Genomic DNA, 20,668 nt, shown 5'->3' with positions numbered 1-20,668 from the left:
CAGGCGCCCCGGACGCCGGCAGGTCCCCAGGGACCCGGCGGCGACGCCATGGCGGTGCGACAGGCGCTGGGCCGGGGCCTGCAGCTGGGCCGAGCGCTGCTCCTGCGCTTCACGGCCAAGCCCGGCCCGGCCTACGGCTGGGGCCGGCCGGAGCGGCCGGGCCCCGCGGCGGGCTGGGGCCGCGGAGAGCGCCCGGGCCCTGCCGCGGGACCCGGCACGGAGCCGTGCAGGCTCGGGCTCGGGCTTCCCGGCCGCTACCGCTTCTTCCGCCAGTCGGTGGCCGGGCTGGCGGAGCGGCTCCAGCGGCAGTTCGTGGTGCGGGCCCGGGGCGGTGCGGGCCCTTGCGGCCGCGCTGTCTTTCTGGCCTTCGGGCTTGGGCTGGGCCTCATCGAGGAGAAGCAAGCGGAGGGCCGGCGGGCCGCCTCAGCCTGTGAGGAGATCCAGGTGAGCGCCGGCGGCGAGCGGGGCAGGGTCGGGGGCAGGGGGGAGGATCGGGATGGGGCGGGGGCGGGGCCCACTTGGGTGCGGGGCGGGGCCGGAGCCAGGCTGGGGCGGGGGCGGGGCCCACTTGGGTGCGGGGCGGGGCCGGAGCCAGGCTGGGGCGGGGGCGGGGCCCACTTGGGTGCGGGGCGGGGCCGGGGAGACCGAGCTGGGGCAGGAGCCAGGGTTGGGGCGGGGCTAAGTGCGGGGGCGGGGTCCGAGTTGGGGGCGGGGCGGGGCTGGGAGGCACTGACTGCCTTCGGGCCTGGGGTCAAGATTTAGCTTGTTCAATCGCGCAGTCTTGTCCCACTCTCTGCGACCCCATGGACTGCAGCACGCCAGGCTTCCCTGTCCATCTTCAACTCCCAGAGCTTACTCAAACTCATGTCCGTCGCGCCGGTGATGCCATCCAACCATCTTCTCCTCTGTCGTCCCCTTCTCCTCTTGCCTTCAATCTTTGCCAGCATCAGGGTCTTTTCAAATGAGTCAGTTCTTTGCATCAGGTGGCCAAAGTATTGGAGTTTCAGCTTCAGCATCAGTCCTTCCAATGAATACTCAGGACTGATTCTATTTATCTTGTAGCTGGGAATTCCTTGGCAATCACTGATTAAGGCTCAGTTGTTACTGATCTCCTGGTGCCAGGCCAGTACCTCACTTTGGTTTTACTATCTTCCCTTCCTCAAACGGGGGTTTCCAGGTAGCTCAATTGGTAAAGAATTCTCTTACAATACGGGAGACCCCGGTTCGATTCCTGGGTCCAGAAGATCTGCTGGAAAAGGGATAGGCTACGCACTCCAGTATTCTGGCCTGGAGAATTCCATGGACAGTCCATGGGGTCACAAAGAGTCAGACAGGACTGAGAGACTTTCACTTTCACTTCCTCAAACTGCATGGTTTGAAAGATATACTAATTATATAGCTCCTGGACTTCCCTGGTGGCTCAGATGGTAAAGTGTCTGCCTACAATGCAGGAGACCCTTGTTCGTTCCCTGGGTTGGGAAGATCTCCTGGAGAAGGAAATGGCAATCCACTCCAGTACTCTTGCCTGGAAAATTCCATAGACGGAGTAGCCTGGTAGGCTACAGTCCATGGGGTCGCAAAGAGTCGGACACGACTGAGCGACTTCAATGTCAATGTCAATGTGTCTCCAAGGCCAATGACCTTCTGTAAATTTTCTAAAATTTAAGGACAGCTAAATCCTAACCCTTATATTCCAGAGGTAGTTGTCATCCCCAATATATGGATGAGGGAGGTGAAAAGTGAAGTAACTTGCTGAAGTCACAAGTCTGACTTTCACAGAACCTGTGCTGTTGTTAACCACTTGCCAGCCAGGCAGCCTCCACAGTTTAGCCAATTAGTGACATAGCTGAAGCCGCAGTAAAAACCCAAACAGCAGGAGAAAACAGCAGGCCTAGTTAACAACCTGTGTAGAGTTATCTGGGGTGACTAAGATGCTTAGTTCTTGGGCTTTTTAAGTGTTTTAAAGAGCTCAGAGGATTCTGTTTCTACTCAACCAAAATCTCTACTTCTCCAGAGAAACAGAAGGAATAGGATGTGTTTATTACAAGGCAGCTTTATTTGAAGGAATTGGCTCTGCTGTTCTGGAGTCTGGCAAGTTCAGACTGCAGGGCCAACAGGCAGGCTGGACACCCAGGGAAGAAACATTCATTGTTAAGTTCAAGTCTGAAGGCCATCTGCTGGCACAGTTCCCTCCTCTTCAGGGAGGCCCTTCTTCCTGGGGTTGGGAACCATTCACTGCCTTAGTACAGCCCCTGCGTTTTACAGCTGAGTGCTGAGGTGGTGCAAGGTGGAGTGATTTGCCCAAGGACACAGCTGGTTAAAGACCAAGCAGTGTTGGTCTTTAAGCTCCCATGTTTCCTGGCTTTCTGCCCAGGTCGTGTTACTCATCACCAGAGTGTCCCATGTTTACGCCCTGGCCCCTGGGAGGCAACAGGTGACGCTTGGCCTAGGCCCCATTCTCTGCCCCTGTCTTTTGTTACAGCTCAGCTGGCAGAAGCCAAGGTGGCCAACTTGACAAACCCTACTTAAAATTACAGCGGCTGTTTCTAAACTGAGGAGCTAGATCCTCCTAGCTTACCATCTCCACATCCTTTCCTCACACTTCATTCTTCTGTGTCTTAAAATTTTTAATTAATTACAAATTAATTTGTTAAATTCTTGCATTTGACTTTTTTGGAAAGAAAATCAGAGTACCAGATTTGGCAACCCGTGTGCTAAAATTCTAATTCTAATGCTAATTCCATATGGTGTCATACTGGAGTAGACCAGACCAGTCCCTTTAGATGCATTTGGAAAGCATTTTGTTGGGGGAACCCTTTATAAAATAGGCCAAAGATATGAACATATATTTCACCAAAAGGAGATACAGATGCCAAATAAAGATAGTTGAATCATTAGGGAAATGCAAATTGAAAATACAATGTGATATCTCTGCATACTTATTAGAGCAACTAACATTTTAAAAATAAGTGATAATAGCGGATGCTTGTGAGGATGCAGAGACACTGGACCAGTGGTGAAAATCTAAAATAGTACAGCCACTCTGGAAAATAGTCTGCAGTTTCTTACAAAACTAAACATACATTTATCATATGACCCAGCCATTGCAGTCTTGAGCGTTTACCCAGAGAATTGAAAATTTATGTTCACACAAAAACCTGTACGTGAGTAGCTGCTATGGGAAACAGTTCCCCCAAACATTAAAAATAGAATTATTGTATGATCCCAGCAATTCTACTTCTTAGTATATAGCCAAAAGAATTCAAAGCAGGGACTTTGAACAAATATTTGTACACCTATGTTCATAGCAGCATTATTCACAATAGTCAAAAAGTGGAAGCAACCCAAGTGGCCATCAATGGGTATTAAATCTTGTACACCAGTATTTATGGCTGCGTCCCTCATAATAGCAAAATATTAAAAACACAAACATCCTTTAGCTGGTGAATTCTTAAACAAACCCTGGTATATATAGTGGAATACTAATAATAAGGAATTACAAGGAATCAGCATTGATACAGGTAACAACTTCAGTGAACCTCAGGGGCATTATGCTTAGTGAAAAAAGTCAGTTCCAAATGGTTGCATCCTATGATTCTATTTATATAACATTCTTGAAATGACAGAATGGTAGAGATGGGGAACAGGTCAGTGGTTGCCAGGGACGTGGTTGCATGGGGCATGGCGGGGGTGGTGCAAAAACAAAGAGGCAGCTCAAAGGAATTCTGTGATGGAGCAGGTCTATATCTTGGTGGTGATTACATGAATCATAGGTGGGGTGAAATCGCATAGAGCTACACCACATGGGCATGCACACAAGTGAATGCGGGTTAGAAAAGATGGTGAGAACTGGGTAAGATCTGCAGCCTCGTTGACAGTAGAGTATGTCGTCACTTTCCTGGGTTTGATACAGTACTAGTGCCTCGTGACGGAGAAGGCAATGGCGCCCCACTCCAGCACTCTTGCCTGGAAAATCCCATGGACGGAGGAGCCTGGTGGGCTGCAGTCCATGGGGTCGCGAAGAGTCGGACACGACTGAGCGACTTCACTTTCACTTTCCACTTTCATGCATTGGAGAAGGAAATGGCAACCCACTCCAGCGTTCTTGCCTGGAGAATCCCAGGGACGGGGGAGCCTGGTGGGCTGCCGTCTATGGGGTCGCACAGAGTCGGACACGACTGAAGCGACTTAGCAGCAGCAGCAGCAGTGCCTCGTGAGAGGTCAACTGGGGGAAACTGGGAGAAGGGCACACAGGACACTTTGTTGGGTTTTTTTTTGGCAGCTTCCTGTAAGTCTATATTTATTTCAAAATAAAGCTTTAAAAATTTTATCTCATCCTCAAAACTATGGTTGACTGAGGATTACACGATGCTTCTTTGGCTCCACAGAATTTAGAAACTGGTTGGCAAGGCAAGACAGACTTTCATTTTTTAAAAACATTAAAAGTTCTCATGCGAGGTGTTTTAGCTTATAGACTCGCAGTGCTTTAGGAGTCTTCCAGAAGGAAACACTGCTGTGGGCTGGGTGGTCAGCACTGGTTATAGGGGAAGCAGGAGCTTGAGTTGGGACTTGATGGATGAGCAGGGATGAGCAGGCAGAGCAAAGACAATATTTCAGGGGGCAAGGGGAGGGGAAGAGTTTGAGCAAAGGTTCAGGGAAAGGCATGTGAGAGAGCAGTATGGGCAGTGCAGACCAGCCTGCAAAACAGTTTTCATATATAGGAAGTGTCGGGACAAGGTACTGAATAACGCGTGTTAGGTTCTTTCTTTCTTTCTTTGGTGGTGGTGCTGGTCTTTCTTGCTGCATGCGGGGCTAGTCTTTGTTGCAGTGCACAGGCTTCTTGTTGCGGTGACTTCTCGTCGCGGAGCAGGGCTCCAGGGCGCACAGGCTCAGTGGTTGTGGGGCATGGGCTTAGTTGCTCTGAGGCTTGTGGAGTCTTCCCGAATCAGGGATCAAACCCATGTCCCCTGCACTGGCAGGCAGATTCTTATCCACTGGACCACCAGGGAAGTCCATCAGTTAGGTTCTGCTGCAACATTTGAAAGCAATGGGCTTTCACTGGACTCAGAAACAGGTAAGGAAGGACATGAGTGGGAAAGTCTGGAGGCGAGTGACTAGTCATAGAAAGGGAGGGATCAGCAGATGAGACGGATTTGAGGAGGAAGGTAGAGTTTGGGCAACTGGAGGAATGGTGTCACCTGCCTGAAGTAGGCAAGAATCCCAGTTTGGGGGAAATGGCCTCTTTCCCCGTGCACCCCCACCTACACTTCCATCTAATTCCATCAGAACTCTTGTACTCTTTGTCTCCTTTCTGTAAACAGAATGGCCCCCCAGCTTCCAAAGAGGCAGAAACAGGGAGACAGGTGTATGGTCAGGCCACTCAAGATGGCGGTTCTCTTGCTCTCTGTACATCCCCTGTGGGACCAGTCCCTGCTTCAGCTACATCCTCCTCACAGGAACATGCTTGCCCACTGCCCCAGCTATGGTTGTTCTCAGCTTTGGGCCAGAGCAGCTCCACCTGCTAGTTTATTAACAACATACTGACCAGAGACATTAATAATACATCTTTTGTTATCTAATCGTTATTGACCAGAGTCGTCTTTTAATATTCACTTATATAAAAATCGCTGGCCCCAGTTGTTAGTTTCTGCAAAAATCCCCCAGTTGATAATATGTTCAAGGGAAACATCTGTCCTCGTGATGGTCATTAACCTGAGGGGCTGTGAGGGACATGCCCCAGCCACCCGTTTCCCTGGTAACTAATGAGCCAACCTGACTTCAGTTCCTTCTGTAAATAGCAGCACTCCCCTCCACCCGACTCCCTGCCCAGTAGTAAAGATTGCTGCCAGGTCCTGCCTGCTGCACATGGTGGGGTGTTGCTCGAGGACCTTTTTCTGCAGACATGTAAGGTTCTCTGTCACTGTCTCCGGGCTTTTGCTTGGGTCATCTGAAGGCTGGGCAACTACAAGGCCTGCGGGCCTTTGGGGTACAACCTAACAATTGGTGAGCCAGCCAAGAAAGCTCCTGTAAACACCAAGATGTTGGGAAAGGACAGGGAGCTTGGTTGGGGAAAGGAAAGCTTTTGGGGAAATCCCAGGGTGGTCACCCACCAGCTGGTGGGCCCCTGTGACAGCTGCCTACTGTGAGAGATATCTTTCTCTTCCATTTATTGATGCTTTCCTGTTAACCTTGGAGTCTCTTTCCTGTTTAAATGTGGCAGCCCCATGCTCATGGGTCATCTGATTGCATAGGGATGGCTGATGAATACAGACGAAATGCAAGGACCCAGATTGTCTGTAAAATACAAGCATACCCCTGACCCACCATCCCCAAGTAATTTAGACACAGGTTTAGGGTTATTAACTCAGGGACAGGCTTGTGAATGGGACATGGCCAGTTTCTTGCAAAGGCTTGTTTGGGGCCTGTGGCAATGGCAAAACGATTAAAGCATACCCCTGGGCTTCTGGTCCCAGCTTTGAAAGGGAGCTGAGCAGTGATAGTAGTGTGATGGAACAGCAGTGATACGCAGCCTACGACGCATTACAGCTGAGGGAAGACGTTACAAAAGGCCTATCTGTGTTTTCAAGTGACACCAAAAACCCACCTTACCAGCCACAAAGTTCAGAAATGGACCAAAAAAATAAATAACATACACTGGCATGTCCATCTACCTTACAGCCCCACTGCACCTGGGCTACTGGGACTGATGAAAGCGAAAGCGATGGTCGCTCAGTCGTGTCCAACTCTTTGTGACTCCATGGGCTATACAGTCCATGGAATTCTCGAGGCCAGAATACTGGAGTAGGTAGCCTTTCCCTTCTCCAGGGGATCTTCCTGACTCAGCGTTCAGACCCAGATCTCCCACATTGCAGGTAGATTCTTTACCAGCTGAGCCACAAAGGAAGCCCAAAAATACTGGCATGGGTAGCCTATTTCTTCTCTAGCGGATCTTCCCAACCCAGGAATCGAACCAGGGTCACCTGCATTGCAGGCGGATTCTTTACCAGCTGAGCTGTGAGGGAAGCCCAGTGGGCGGGATAAAGGAACTCTTTCAGCAACAGTTGAGATGTGAAACCCACTCTCTTACCATGTGACCACGTGTGACCCAGGAGGCTAACCCCAGACCTACCAGCTGTAACTGAGCGTCCCAGGAGTGCCCGTCCCCCTGCCTCTGCCACATTAGCCCAGAGGCCACTTGTCCACACCCGCTAAGTTCAGCTGTTGATTGCCAAAGGACCATTGCCAGCTGTCGGCCGGGGCAGTAACTCACAGGTTGGTCCTCGCCACAGGACCCCCCCCCAGGGAAATATACAGTGGTCCGGGACTGGCAGATAAGACCCTGGTGGTTTGGGCTTGCCACCCTGTGGGGCATGGGATTAGAAAGGGGTTTACAGATCTCACCTTCTTACAGATCTTCTACCCAGCTCAACCTAAGACTACTTAAAGGAATTAATCTGGGCCTCTACTGGAGAAAGGCACCATTCTGTTAACCCTGGGGTCTGTTACACCGCCTCTCTAGGACTGGCATTGGCTGTGGGGACTGAAAGTGGACCGGCGGTGTGGTCCCACAGGCCTGGCCAGGACGAAAACCACAGGATGGGTGGGCTCTCACAATGCTGGTACTACTTGTATTTTGCCTAGTGGTCACGACCTTCCCTATATTATGTAAATGTAAACACCCTACGTTTTGTCCCTTATCTGAGCAGAGAGCATCTGTCCAGTGACTGGGCGACCACGGTGGCCTAACTGTGAGATGAGTCTGGGAATTCCCTGATGGTCCAGTGGTTAAGAATCTGCCTTCCGGTGCAGGGGACGTGGGTTACATTCCTGGTCAAGGAACTAAAATCCCACATGCCATGCAGTGAAGCTCCTGTGGCCAAACTAAAGAAGCCAGCACCAAAGACCAGCATGCTGCAGCAAAGACCAGCACAGCCAAAAAAATGAAAAGCCTATAGAGATGAGTCTGACCAGCGGGTCTCCAGCAAGATGCTCAGTCCTCCTGCGTCCCTGGGCCCCTCCAGACTCTGAGCTGCTGGGGTCCGTATTGCATCTGGGGTGTTTGGTTGCAGCGCACCTCTGCATACCTGACCCCAGGGACGTCACGGGGGAGGGCTGGACCAAGACTGTAAGGGCCGCGCAGGGTCTGTGGGAGTGAAGTGTGTGGTCTGGGCACTCAAGATGGCCTCTCTCTTGCTCTCTGTTCATCCCCTGCTGGACCTACAGGTCCAGGGAGCTGGACCAGTGCCTGCTCCCCTACAGCCTCCTCACAGGAGGTGTTTGCCCCCTGCCCCAGCTATGGTTGCTCTAAGCCTTAGGCCAGAACCACTCCACCTGCTGGTGTATTAAAGGGAAACATCTGCCCTGGTGATGGTCATGAACCTGCCGGTTTCCCTGGAAACTAATGAGCCAACCTGACCAGATCCCCCTGTGAATGGTAGCCGCCTCCTCCCCAGAGGAGCCAAGATTGCTGTCAGGTCCTTCCTGCTGTCTGCCACACACACTGGGATGCTGCTCCAGGGCCCCCTGCTGCAGACATATAAGATTCCCCATCCAGTAAACCACAGATGGCATTGTCACTGACTCCAAGCTCCGTCATCCGCCATCTGGAGGCTGGCCATCTACAGGACCTGCAGGTCCTCGGGGTTCAGGCCAAGAACAGGACCCGATGACTGGCTCCAGGGAGCCTTCTGATTTTCACCCCCTTGCTTGCAAGAGCAGCCCGAGGTCATTCACAAGCCGGAGGGGTGGCTGTGACCACATGCTCCTGCCCGTCCACAGCTCTTGGTAACCGTCCAGTAGCTGCCTGCCGAGGCCTTTGCAGAAAGAACCATCTCCATAATCAGAAACCTCCAAGATTTGTGCTGGTAGCCTGACAGGCAGCAAAGGAGCAGTGTGCCAGCTGCAGAACTGGGGAACTGTAACCTCTTAACTAACACAGTGTTCTGTGTTGGACTGTCGCGGTGACTGCCATGAAGTGACAGTTTGAGAACTACTCTGAATAAGGAGAGAACAGAGGCTGGCTTGAGCCCAGGACCAACAGTAGCACCCAATTTGGTTGTTTTATTAGCACTCGATCTGCCAGTGGAGATTTGGCCTCACTGTACCACTCTATCCCTTCACTGAAGCCTCACGGGGCTGCTGAGCTCATGGTGCCTGCTGGTTTTCTTCACAGGCAATTTTCACCCAGAAAAACAAGCTGCTCCCAGACCCACTGGACACCCGACGCTGGCAGGGTTTCCGGCTGGAGGAGTATCTGATCGGGCAGTCCATTGGCAAGGGCTGCAGTGCCGCCGTCTACGAGGCCGCCATGCCTGTGTGGCCCCAGAACCTGGAGGAGGCAGAGAGCCTGGGCCAGCTTCTTCCAGGGAAGGGCCCAGAGATCCTTCCACGAGGAGAGGAGGCGCCAGCCCCACGGGCCCCGGCCTTCCCCTTGGCCATCAAGATGATGTGGAACATCTCGGTAAGAGTGGGGCCTTCCATCTCTAAAGTCATCCTTTTTCAAAATCCCCTTCTTGTTGGGGGGGGGGTGGTAACCAGACGACACTTTTTCCCAGGAAGTAAATAGGAACCAGCAAGATTCTCCACAGGACAGGCGCCTCACGCTCTTGTGCAGCAGCCTGAAGCAGTGTTACAGTCTTAGACTGTCACCTGAGGTCGGGTTAGAAGGCAGGTTCTGAGCGCCGGTGTGGGGTGGAGCCCGAGCTCCCGCCTCCCTAATGAGCTCCCAGGCCACTGGGCTGCGAGCCACACTGAGTGGCGAGGGCCCGGGGCGTCCGGGCCGATGAGCGCATTTCAGGGCTGCAGTGTGCTCTGTCCTCTCGCTCCCTGACCTGCTCGTGGGGAAGGAGGAGCCATGTGCCTTCCTCTGAGCTCGCCTCCCACCACACTCCAGACCCAAGACTGATGTGCCAGCTCTCTGCTCTTAACCCTTGCAGAACTCAAGACTTTGGCAAGTTGAGTATTTTTCCCACCCAAAAACAAAGATTTCTGTCCATTTAGAGTAGTTTCTGTATCTTGCCATTACATGGTGGGAGGAGGGTTAGGAAATTCAAGATTTGATGGTATTTTCTGCTGCCCAGAGCCTCTCTCCAAGGCTGAGGGGGACACAGCCACTTAGCTCATGCTGAGCCCTGAAGGATGTGGTTTGTGCCTTGATTTGGGGAATGAAGCTTGTTAGACTGTGCTTCCACGCTGGGCTGATAGCTAACAAGTAGCCAACCCCCCACCCCACGCCCACCGCCAGGAAACATCCAGTCTTAACATCAAAACTCCCACTGGTTGGGGCATGACAGCAAATACATTCACAAAAGCTAAAAGACTTAATTCTTAAAGGATTCTTTATAGGTGTCGCCAGTCCTGAGAGCTGTTCATAATGAAATGAGGAAAATACGGTGCTTTTCCTCACTGTTTGTTGCTTTTTGCTGGTTGATAGAGGGCTGTTCTGTGATTCAGTGCGAGTTTATCCAGGGTGGGCTTGTTGGGCTCAGCCTGTCTGCTGAAGGGAGCCTTCATGGGTGAGTGTTCATGCTCGGTGGTCAGGTTTGAGCTTGGTGGTGCCTGGAGGCCTCTGTGGCAGGAAGAGGAGCCCCTGCTGTGGTCATCTCGACATCTCCTCCGGCCCTGGGCACCTGAGCTGCCGAGAGTTTGAGGCGTGGGCAGCATTCTCTGGGTTGGCATGAATGGCACCTCTGCCTCCTTTCTCCCTGGAGAAACTAGGCTTGGCTTGCCACTCAGAGAGGTTATGAGCTTGAAAGTCAAAGGCAGTCCCAGGCAGTGGTTGTCCTGGTCCAGATTACAAGGAGGGCCTGGGCTTCTCGGACCCGTGTAATTCTGGGCCTGTTATGGATGTTCCAGGCAGGCTCATCCAGCGAAGCCATCTTTAGCACAATGAGCCAGGAGCTGGTCCCAGCCAGTCGAGTGGCCTTGGCCGGGGAGTATGGAGCGGTCACTCACAGGTAAGCAGCCATCTGCCCCACCTCGCCCCGCCACGGAGCAACACCCACACCTGTGCCCTCGGCACAGCGTCTGACGTGACACACACACCCACAGACACAATAAATGCTCACTGAACAGTGTAGTCAGTGATGGGTTTTCAGTTGGTGGATAATTGGGAAAGACTGTAGTCTGACCCCGGCTGGAGATGCTGGCAGGTGGCTGACTCACGCTGGAGCAGGGAGAGAAGGCCACCTAAAACCATCCTTCATCCTTCTGAACTGGGCGGATCTGATTTATGACTCCTAAGTAATTCTCAGGTAGAGCACCACAATTTTGTACGAATTGAATTCTGTCTGTCCCCAGCAGAGGTTAACACTCACTTTACAACTAACTGCCATGACCTGATGGTGCCAAGAGATTTTTTTTTAATGGCCTTCCCCAAGAGTGTCTTTGTGGCAGAGGCGCCTGAGCAGTGGCAGCAGAGTCCAGTGTGGTCCGTGCTGGTCCGACCCCCGTCAGGCCTCCTGTCCGGTTCGTTCTCCGTTCAACACACACGCCCCTCCCAGAGCAGCCGCGCGCTTCCCCGGGCTCTGCTGACAGCCAGGCAGCACGTTGCCGCTGCAGCGCCAACAGCCTTGTGCCGGGATCGTCGTTCTCCCAGTGGCTCTAACGGCCCAGGCCGGGATGATGCTCTGATGCCTTTCATCACCTAAGACAGGGGCCCGTTTGGACGAACCCCAGAGGAGCTGATGCAGCCACTCACGGCCTGGCTCAAAGCTCGGACCTGAGGCAGCTTGGAGGACAGGCCAGGCGTGGGGCTTTCCCTGTTGCCTCCATGTCTCTGGGATTCCGCTCCATCCGCCTCTCTCTGCCACCCTGCGTCCTCATTTCCTGCCCGCAGGAATACTTCTGGCTTCTCTCAGGCCTCGTGGCACTGTTAAAAAGCAAACTCCTGTGCCTGACGTACAGTGAGGCCAAACAATACCAAAATGCCAGAGTTTGGAACAGAGAAAGGTTTATTACGGGACCAATGAAGGAGATGGTGGCTCATGCCCGCAAATGTCAAATTCCCCAAAGAGTTTCAGCAAAGCATTTTTAAAGGGCACATAAGGGAGAGGGGCGTCCCAGGGTATGTAATCGGCTCGTGCACAAATCTCCGGTAGATGGCGAGGTGACAGGGCAGTGTCACAGTGGTGAACAGCCTCGGTCCTCAGGCTCCAGGAGGTCTGCGGGCTATCTGCTCATGGTCATCCAGTGGTTAGCATCTTCATTTGGTGGGGGTTTTTACATCTGTAAAACAGCTCAGGAAATGTGCATCAGATACTGTTCAGAGAGGAGCTCAAGTGCGTTACAGCATCCTTTCAACACCTCAGCTCCATTTCCTATGCAGTTACTGCCGAGTTTTTCCTCACACTCCACAGAGAGACTCTCCCCTTTTCCTGCCAAGCATCGGGTCTCGGACATGACTGCAGGCCCTTGGTTGCCCTTGGGTCAGGTGCGCACGCTTAGGCCTGGCAGCTCTGGGCAGGGGCGGGGCCGCACCCCGCGGGCAGTCCTGCAGCCTCTGTGTCTGAGCAGGGCGGTGGGGTGGGGCTCCCGGAGCAGCAGAGGCCTGGGCAGGGCACCTGACGTGCGGGGGAATCGCTTCTACAAACTGCCTCCGTGTCGGTTCACTCAGAGGCTGGCTGAGCTCGTGCCAGGTGTTAAGCTAGGGCCGGACCAGGGAGGTTCCGGGTCCTGTTAATCATCTTACAGGGTATGGTACTACTCTGTTCCCCTTTTGCATTTGAGACTGAGCGAAGAGACATTAAGCAGTGTGGCCAAGGACTTGGAGTGGCAGGCGTGGGGTTCAAGCCCAGGCAGCCCGCTTCCAGGGCCTCCTGCCCCGTGCTCTACCTCGTGGGATGGACGGGGTCACCAGTGTGATGAGTCACTGCGGTTTCCCTTCCAGCACCCCGCTCTGCACCTGGCACACACTTGGTATAGATATGGGTGGAGATGAATGTCAGTGTTGATTGTGGCCTCAGACTGTTGTATCCCAAGTGTTGTATCTGCTGCTCCCTCATGTTTGTCCCACCCGGCTGAAACAGAAGACCCAAGGGAGGTCCCAAGCAGCTGGCCCCGCACCCCAACATCATCCGGGTCTTGCGAGCCTTCACCTCGTCGGTGCCGCTGCTGCCAGGGGCCCTGGTCGACTACCCGGACGTGCTGCCCCCGCGTCTTCACCCCGCAGGCCTGGGCCACGGGCGGACTCTCTTCCTCGTCATGAAGAAGTGAGTGGCGGGACCGGAGTGAGTGGGAGCTGGTCGCTGCCTCCAAGAGCCTGGGATCACGGGCCAGAGGATCCTCTCTCTTTGGGAGACAAGGGCAGGCTGAGGGCATGTGTCTGCCCTGGAGCGCAGTTTCCCTTTGGGACGGCCTTCCAGGCAAACAGAAGTGCATGTTCAGTCAGGTCATACTTCCCATCTAGTGCTCTTAGGACCTTTGACCGTAGCCCCCTCTATGCTCACCTTTCTCCTGCGTTTTTTTTTTTTTAAACATAGATTCTTCTCCTTTCCTCCATCTCTGTGCCCCTGGCATTGCTGTGTGAGTGTTTTAAGGAAACGAGCAGCTGTCCTGTAACTTCTAACGTGTGAGGCCCTAGCTCTTACTTCCTAATCCCAGGATGGTGGATAGAAACAGAACAGCTATTTAGGGAGAAAGGCATCAGAAAGGCCATCATGCTAACAGGAAGTAAGGTGCTCAGGATGCCAGGCGCGTGATCCCTGGCCCTGTTGCACTCTCCACCAGCTACCCGTGTACCCTGCGCCAGTACCTCCGCAGGAACACCCCGAGCCCCCGGCTGGCCACTGCGATGACTCTGCAGCTCTTGGAAGGGGTGGACCACCTGGTCCAGCAGGGCGTCGCGCACAGAGACCTGAAGTCTGACAACATCCTGGTGGAACTGGATGCAGGTAGCTGCCCGCCCCGCTCCGAGCTGTCCGGGGTGGCCTGCACTTCAGGCTTGGGGACATTTGGGGCCTTCGGGTCTTTTCTGGTTTCTATGTTCTAAGTTGTGTCTTAGCTCTGCACACAGAGATAAGCACTCTCTCCTTCAAGATGGATGGTTTTGTTCTTTGTTTTGGTCTTTGTATTGTAAGAATATTTTCAGCAAGTACTGCTTAAATGTCAGCCCAGCTGCCTCTGGCAATGAGCTCCCCATCATTGGAAGCATTCAAGCAAAGCTGGGTGACTACTTGCCTGGGGGTTCTGTAAAGGAGAGTCATTGTTTTGTTCTTGTTGTTTAGTTGCTAACTCGTGTCTGACTCTCTGCAACCCCTTGGACTGTAGCCCACCAGGCTCCTCTGTCCATGGGATTTCCCAGGCAAGAATACTGGAGTGGGTTGCCTTTTCCTTCTTCAGGGGATGTTCTTGACCCAGGGATCGAACTTCTGTTCCCGGCAATACAGGCAGATTCTCACATACGGTCAATTTTGAACTAAAAAGATTTAAGATAATTCAATATGCAATTAAATTCTAGAGGAACTGGCTTTTAAAGGAAGTCTGCATGAATCCTTTTCCAGATAACTAATTGATAATGCGCTGATTTTATCCAGTTCTTGGCTAGGGGACCTTGATTTCCTGGAGGCATGTCCGTATTTGTGTTGCTGGTCCCACTCAGCTCTTTGGTGAGTGGGCAGCTGTCCAGGCCGTGCTGGCCTGTGTTCCTAGGTCAGCATGTCCTGAGAGTGGCTTTTGTTGTTGTTCAGTCACTCAGTCATGTCCGACTCTTTGTGACCCCATGGACTGCAGCACGCCAGGCCTCCCTGTCCATCACCAACTCCCGGAGCTTACTCAAACTCATGTCCATAGAATTGGTGATGCCATCCAACCATCACATCCTCTGTCGTCCCCTTCTCCTCCCACCTTCAATCTTTCCCAGCATCAGGGTCTTTTCTAATGAGTCAGTTCTTCGCATCAGGTGGCCAAAGTATTGGAGCTTCAGCATCAGTCCTTACAATGAATATTCAGGATTGATCTCCTTTAGGATGGACTGGTTGGATCTCCTTGCAGTCCAAGGGACTCTCATGAGTCCTCTCCAACACCACAGTTCAAAAGCATCAATTCTTTGGTGTTCAGCTGCCAGGGTCCAGCCCCGGCTGATCCAGGGAGTTCGAAGGGGAGACGGCGTTGGCAATTACCCTTGGCTTTAATTAAATATTAATCAAAGATATAAAGAGTAATAGAATGAGGATAGCTCAGTAGGAAAATTCAGTGGAGAAAAGAGGCTGAGTAGCTTGGTTTACGTGGAAAATCAATATAGCCTGTGACATCAGGTTAGCTCTGACCACAGAGGCCTCAGGCGCCCTCTCGCGGAAGGTGCCCTACCTTAGGCACCTTCTCGACTGGGTCGTAGAAGCCCAGGCAAATAAGTGGTCCCAGAGGACCTCCGTGCTCCAGATGGAAACTCAGCCAGAGGTTGAGAGAAAGAATGACATGGGGAGACCAAGCTTCGGTGAGCAAGGCCTGTAGCTTTATTTTCAACAGGGGCTTTTATACCCTAAGTTGCACATAGAGGATAATAGGGGATGTGAAATGCAAAGTCAGCAGTCTTTGATCCTTATCGAAACCAGGGTTTACTTTCTGAAAATTTATCGTATACAAATTTAGGTGATTTACATCATCTTCTGGCCAGAAGGCCTATTAACATTTTATGACTCTGACAAAGGTTTGTCAACCGTAAGACTTATTTTCTCTAAGAGTAATGATTTTCAAGTTTGGCGCCATCCTCTGAAGGCGTTAGATAAAGTTGCATTCCTATAGGGCAGAGGTGCAGTGGGTTTACAACAAAGGAAAGAATTTATTACCTTAAGGGTCTAAAGTTGCTAACACCAAGGCCACTACTTATTTTTTCTACATACCAACTATATTAATTAATACACATTCAAGGATACAATACAGGAGATGTGGAAACTTGGCAGCAAGCATTGGCTCATCAATGAAATCTTTTACTAGTTTTATTCTGACAGCTTCTAACTCTAAGAGGCTCTAAGCTATTTGAATATCTTAGGCTTCCCATGTCCGGGTAAGTTAGAGAGCTATCTGAGGGGTTTAGATTTAAACACTCCTATTATGCCCAGGAACTTTATTAACTGGAGCTGTAAGTTAACTCCTTTTCAGAGAGAGAGAGTGAGATGGTGGTGGGAGACAGCCCCCCGTAAAGTCAGAGGTGAGAGCACAGAGCAGTAAAGTAGGCAGACTCTGGTTTTGGGGGTAGATGCTCGAGAATATCCAGGGGGACTCCTGAGGCTCAATCCTGCCTTTGCATATGCTGAGCCTCCTTCTTCATGACCCTTGCCACGGGCGGAGTTCCTCAACGCTGGCTCCTGGCATTCAGCCTTCTTTATGGTCAAACTCTCACATTCATACATGACTACTGGAAAAACCATAGCTTTGACTATATGGACATTTGTTGGCAAAGTAATATCTCTGCTTTTTAATACCCTCTCTGGGTTTGTCATAGCTGTTCTTCCAAGGAGCAAGCATCTTTTAATTGCATGGCTGCAGTCAACATCTGCAGTGATTTTGGAGCCTAAAAAAATAAAGCCTGTCACAGTTTCCATTGTTTCCCCATCTGTTTGCATGAAGTGATGGGACCAGATGCCATGATCTTAGTTTTCTGAATGTTGAGTTTTAAGGAAGCTTTTTCACTCTCTTCTTTTACCTTCATCAAGAGGCTCTTGAGTTCTTCACTTTCTGCCATAAGGGTGGTTTCATCTGCATATCTGAGGTTATTGATATTTCTTCCAACAATCTTGATTCCAGCTTGTGCTTCATCCAGCTTGGCATTTCGCATGATGTACTCTGCATATAAGTTAAACAAGCACAATTAACAATATACAGCCTTGATGTACTCCTCTCCCAATTTTGAATCCCTCTGTTGTTCCGTGTCTGGTTCTCACTGTTGCTTCTTGACCTGCATACAGGTTTCTCAGGAGGCAGGTCAGGTGGTCTGGTATTCCCATCTCTTGAAGAATTTTCCACAGTTTGTTGTGATCCACACAGTCAAAGGCTTTAGTGTAGTCAGTGAAGCAGATGTTTTTCTGGAATCCTCTTGCTTTCTTAATGATCCAGCAGATGTTGGCAATTTGATCTCTGGTTCCTCTGCCTTTTCTAAATCCAGCTTGAACATCTGGAAGTTCTCAGTTGACTTACTGTTGAAGCCTCACTTGGAGAATTTTGGCATTATGTTGCTAGCATGCGAAATGAGTGCAGTTGTGCAGTAGTTTGTTCCTGGGTCAGCGTGTTCTGAGGGTGGCTTTAGTGGAGGTATCGGAGGGCCTTGAGGTGCAGGGAGGGGAGGAGATGGCCTCTCACGTCTGTGCGCCTCCCCACAGACGGCTGCCCCTGGTTGGTGATCGCAGACTTTGGCTGCTGCCTGGCTGATGAGCGCGTCGGCCTGCAGTTGCCTTTCACCAGCTGGTACGTGGACCGCGGCGGGAACGGCTGCCTGATGGCTCCCGAGGTGAGTCCCACCGAGCGTGTCATGTGCCACCAGCAGAGCCTCTCCCACCAGGTTTCCTCCCTGTTTACTCAACACTTTCATCTTTTCTGACCCATAATTTATCAGAAGCCCCTTCCCTGTCTCTTTGCCTGGAACTGATGTCCCAGGAGAGATGAGTTTTGTCAGCCTGAAGTAGGCAGCCTGAGCACATTTGCTTGGATCTGAGCTACAGTTCATTTCAATTCTGGGTTCCTTGGGACAGAGTCCAAACTAGTGCATGAATCGGGTGCCGTGCAGGAGCACAAATAGGTTTCAAGTACCAGCAGCGTGACTGTTCACTTGTTGCTTTCTGAGCAGGTGTCCACGGCCTGCCCTGGCCCCAGGGCAGTGATCGACTACAGCAAGGCGGATGCCTGGGCGGTGGGCGCACTCGCCTACGAAATCTTCGGGCTCCCCAATCCCTTTTACGGCCAGGGCAGGGCCCACCTTGAAAGCCGCAGTTACCAGGAGGCTCAGCTGCCAGCACTGCCCGAGTGGGTGCCGCGGGACGTGAGGTGCCTGGTGAGGTCGCTGCTGCAGCGGGAGGTCTGCAAGGTGAGGTGGTTCAGGTTTACAGGGGGTGTGTGGATGGGAACCTCAGGTCGCGTTCCAGAGTAAAGGGCAGGGCTGGGCAGGCACTGGAGTGAAAAACGGCTCCTCTGTCTTACAGAGGTGATGGACACGTACAGAACACACAACAGGCTGGAGTATAGATAGGAGCAGGGGAGCTGGCCACCAAGTTTGGAGTCAGGATTTCAGCAGTCAACTCCTCTTGGCTTTAGTTGCTTAAAGTTACTCAGAGGGAAAGAGATGCAGTTTTAAGACATGTTTAATGAAGATACAGAATCAGCTGAAATCTAACCAGACAGATAGGATGAACTCTCCTAAGAGATCTGGACATTTTGAAATTACTCCATAGGCTAACATATTTGAAACCTTAACAGGAGTGGCAGGGCCAGTGCGGGTGGCATGTGGAGTGGAAAAAGCATGGACAGACCAGGGCTCAAAGTCCCGCCTACCGCTTGCCCCTCACCACGTGCAGCAGGCTGCCACAGCGTGCGCGGCCGTCATGAAGTCAGGACAACACCCCTCACCCCAGACACAGCTCCTGGGCCTTCAAGGCCCAGGAGGGACTTCCTGACAGTCCAGTGGTGGCCTCCCAAGATTCCAATGCAGGGGACACAGGTTCGATGCCTGGTTGGGGAACTAAGATCACATATGCCATGCTGCATGGCGAAAAAAATCTTAATAAAAAAAAAGGCCCAGGATGGGGAGGCTATTCCAACAATGTCCCCTACCCCTACCCCACCCCACCCCACCCCAAATTTCGTACCCATGCAAAAGCCTGGGGCGTGGGTAGAATTGGCCAGTGTGTGTGCGGAGTACTGCAGGAGGGAAGGGTGAAGAGTATGTTCAGGGCCAAAGAAGGGAAGACCCTGAAACAGGCTGCACTAACAAAGCGGGCTGTGGGTCACAGGTGTTCTAAGCTCCGGCTCCCCTTCCTGTTGCAGAGGCCATCCGCCCGAGTGGCTGCTAATGTGCTTCATTTAAGCCTCTGGGGTGAACACACACTCACCCCAAAGAACCTGAAACTAGACAAGATGATTGCCTGGCTCCTCCAACAATCGGCCGCCACTCTGCTGGCCAACAGGCTGACGGGAAAGAACTGTGTGGAAACAAAAATGAAGATGCTATTTCTGGCCAACCTGGAGTATGAAGCGCTGAGCCAGGCGGCCCTCCTCCTCAACTCCTGGCGGGCAGCCCCGAGACAGCTACTGTAGCTGGTGAATCACTAAAAGAACTTTCCAGCATCTATGTCGTGATGGTCTGTGAATGCTGAGCGAGTGCCTCCTAGGTGAGGGGGCGGGGGTCAGGAGGAAGGATGGCATGGCGAGGGTGAGTCAGCCAAGAGAAGGCCTCAGGTTTGGCAGATGAAGGAGCAGCTCGAGGTCACGGTCTAGCCACTAACTCGCTCTAGCTGTGTGGCTTTGTCTAGCTGTGTGATTCTGATGCATTGTCCAAGTTCTCTTACCTGTGAAATGAAGACACCGCTCTCGAGAGAGGTCAGCAAACTTCTGTCGAGGGCTGGAGCTCAGGCTGTCGCAGCTGCTCAGCTCTGCCATCGTGGTGCCAAGACAGCCTTCAATGTGTGAACAAGTTCAGCTTCACTTAGGGACCCTGAGATTTGGAATTTCGTGTGTCACTATTTACTCTTAATATTTTCAACCCTTAAAAGGTAAAAACCATTTTTAGCTTGCAGGCCTGCAAAAATCAGGCAGCAAGCCAGACCGGCCCACAGACCAAGTTTGCCAACCCCTCGTCTAGATGACCGCAAAGGGCCTAACCCTCAAGAGAAATGCTAGCCAATCACCAGGCTCCTTTGTGTTTCGGCGCTGACCACGTGACCAGCCCTGGGCGCACAGATCCAAAGGATGGGCTCTGTCCCAGGCAAGAGGCTGCTCGGGCGTAAACCACTGACCAGAGTCCTGTCCTCCTAGACCTCTGAAAAGTCAGTGGCCGAGTGGGTCTGTTAGGTGAGGCTGAGCTGAGGGAGGTCAGACCTGTGTTGTGGCCAGAGTTCACGCAGGTCAGGATAGTCAGGTGTCAGAGTGAACAGCCCGTGAGTGAGGCCCGGGACGGGAGCCGCTGCCGCCAGCCATCTGTCCCGGAGCAGCCCGGGGTGCTGGTGACGAGCGTCGCCGTGGAGCTCGTGCAGCCGCTGACGAGTCCAGCAGAGTGCCGGTGATTAATGACATGGAGATTGGCAGTGCAGTGCTCTGAACTTGCTGACTGTCCCTTCTGACTAGCATTTCTTACAGGAACTGTGACGAATTAAATGCATATTAACAACTGCAAAATATGTAAGTGCCTCAAATGGAATACCTGGCTTTTAAGAGTAATCCTCACACTATAAAGACAATCATAGTGGAGACGGACTCATACTTTACGTGTGCTTTTTAGGAACACAACTAGGGCCTAAAGCAAGCTGAATATGCTGTAAGGTTCTTTTCAACCAAGCAGTTCTATAATTCTATTAAAGTCAAGTGCTGTTACCCTAGCTTTCCCATCTCTGTGATGTCCCCACTGGCCTTTATTAACCTTACTTCACTCCCCTTGACATTCAGCAGCTGTGTCATTTCCAGACTTCAGCAAAACTAAAAAGGGCCACTTACTACTTTGTACCCTGTCATTTCTCAACAGCACCCCCTG

General features: G+C 52.0%; 1 protein-coding gene across 1 annotated transcript; it reads left to right on the top strand.

The window, feature by feature from the left end:
• On the top strand, nt 1-20,516 carry PINK1 (PTEN induced kinase 1). The gene is made up of 8 exons (XM_025278811.3): nt 1-444; nt 9,173-9,460; nt 10,855-10,955; nt 13,026-13,208; nt 13,726-13,889; nt 17,313-17,440; nt 17,777-18,013; nt 18,970-20,516. The coding sequence occupies exons 1-8, from the start codon at nt 49-51 to the stop codon at nt 19,237-19,239; spliced, it is 1,767 nt and encodes a 588-aa protein (XP_025134596.3). The 5' UTR covers nt 1-48; the 3' UTR covers nt 19,240-20,516.
• The last annotated feature ends 152 nt before the right edge of the window (nt 20,517-20,668 follow it).

The sequence above is a fragment of the Bubalus bubalis genome, chromosome 2 (assembly GCF_019923935.1).
Source record: "Bubalus bubalis isolate 160015118507 breed Murrah chromosome 2, NDDB_SH_1, whole genome shotgun sequence".
Classification (NCBI taxonomy): domain Eukaryota; kingdom Metazoa; phylum Chordata; class Mammalia; order Artiodactyla; family Bovidae; genus Bubalus; species Bubalus bubalis.
The sequence above is the reverse complement of the archived record's forward strand: the minus strand, read 5'-3'. Positions and strand labels throughout refer to the sequence as shown.

Coding starts and splice junctions, on each gene's coding strand:
- PINK1 (XM_025278811.3), top strand. CDS start 49: ATGGCGGTGCGACAGGCGCTGGGCCGGGGCCTGCAGCTGGGCCGAGCG. Junction 9,461..10,854: donor AGATGATGTGGAACATCTCG/GTAAGAGTGGGG, acceptor TGGATGTTCCAG/GCAGGCTCATCCAGCGAAGC. Junction 13,890..17,312: donor CCTGGTGGAACTGGATGCAG/GTAGCTGCCCGC, acceptor GCCTCCCCACAG/ACGGCTGCCCCTGGTTGGTG.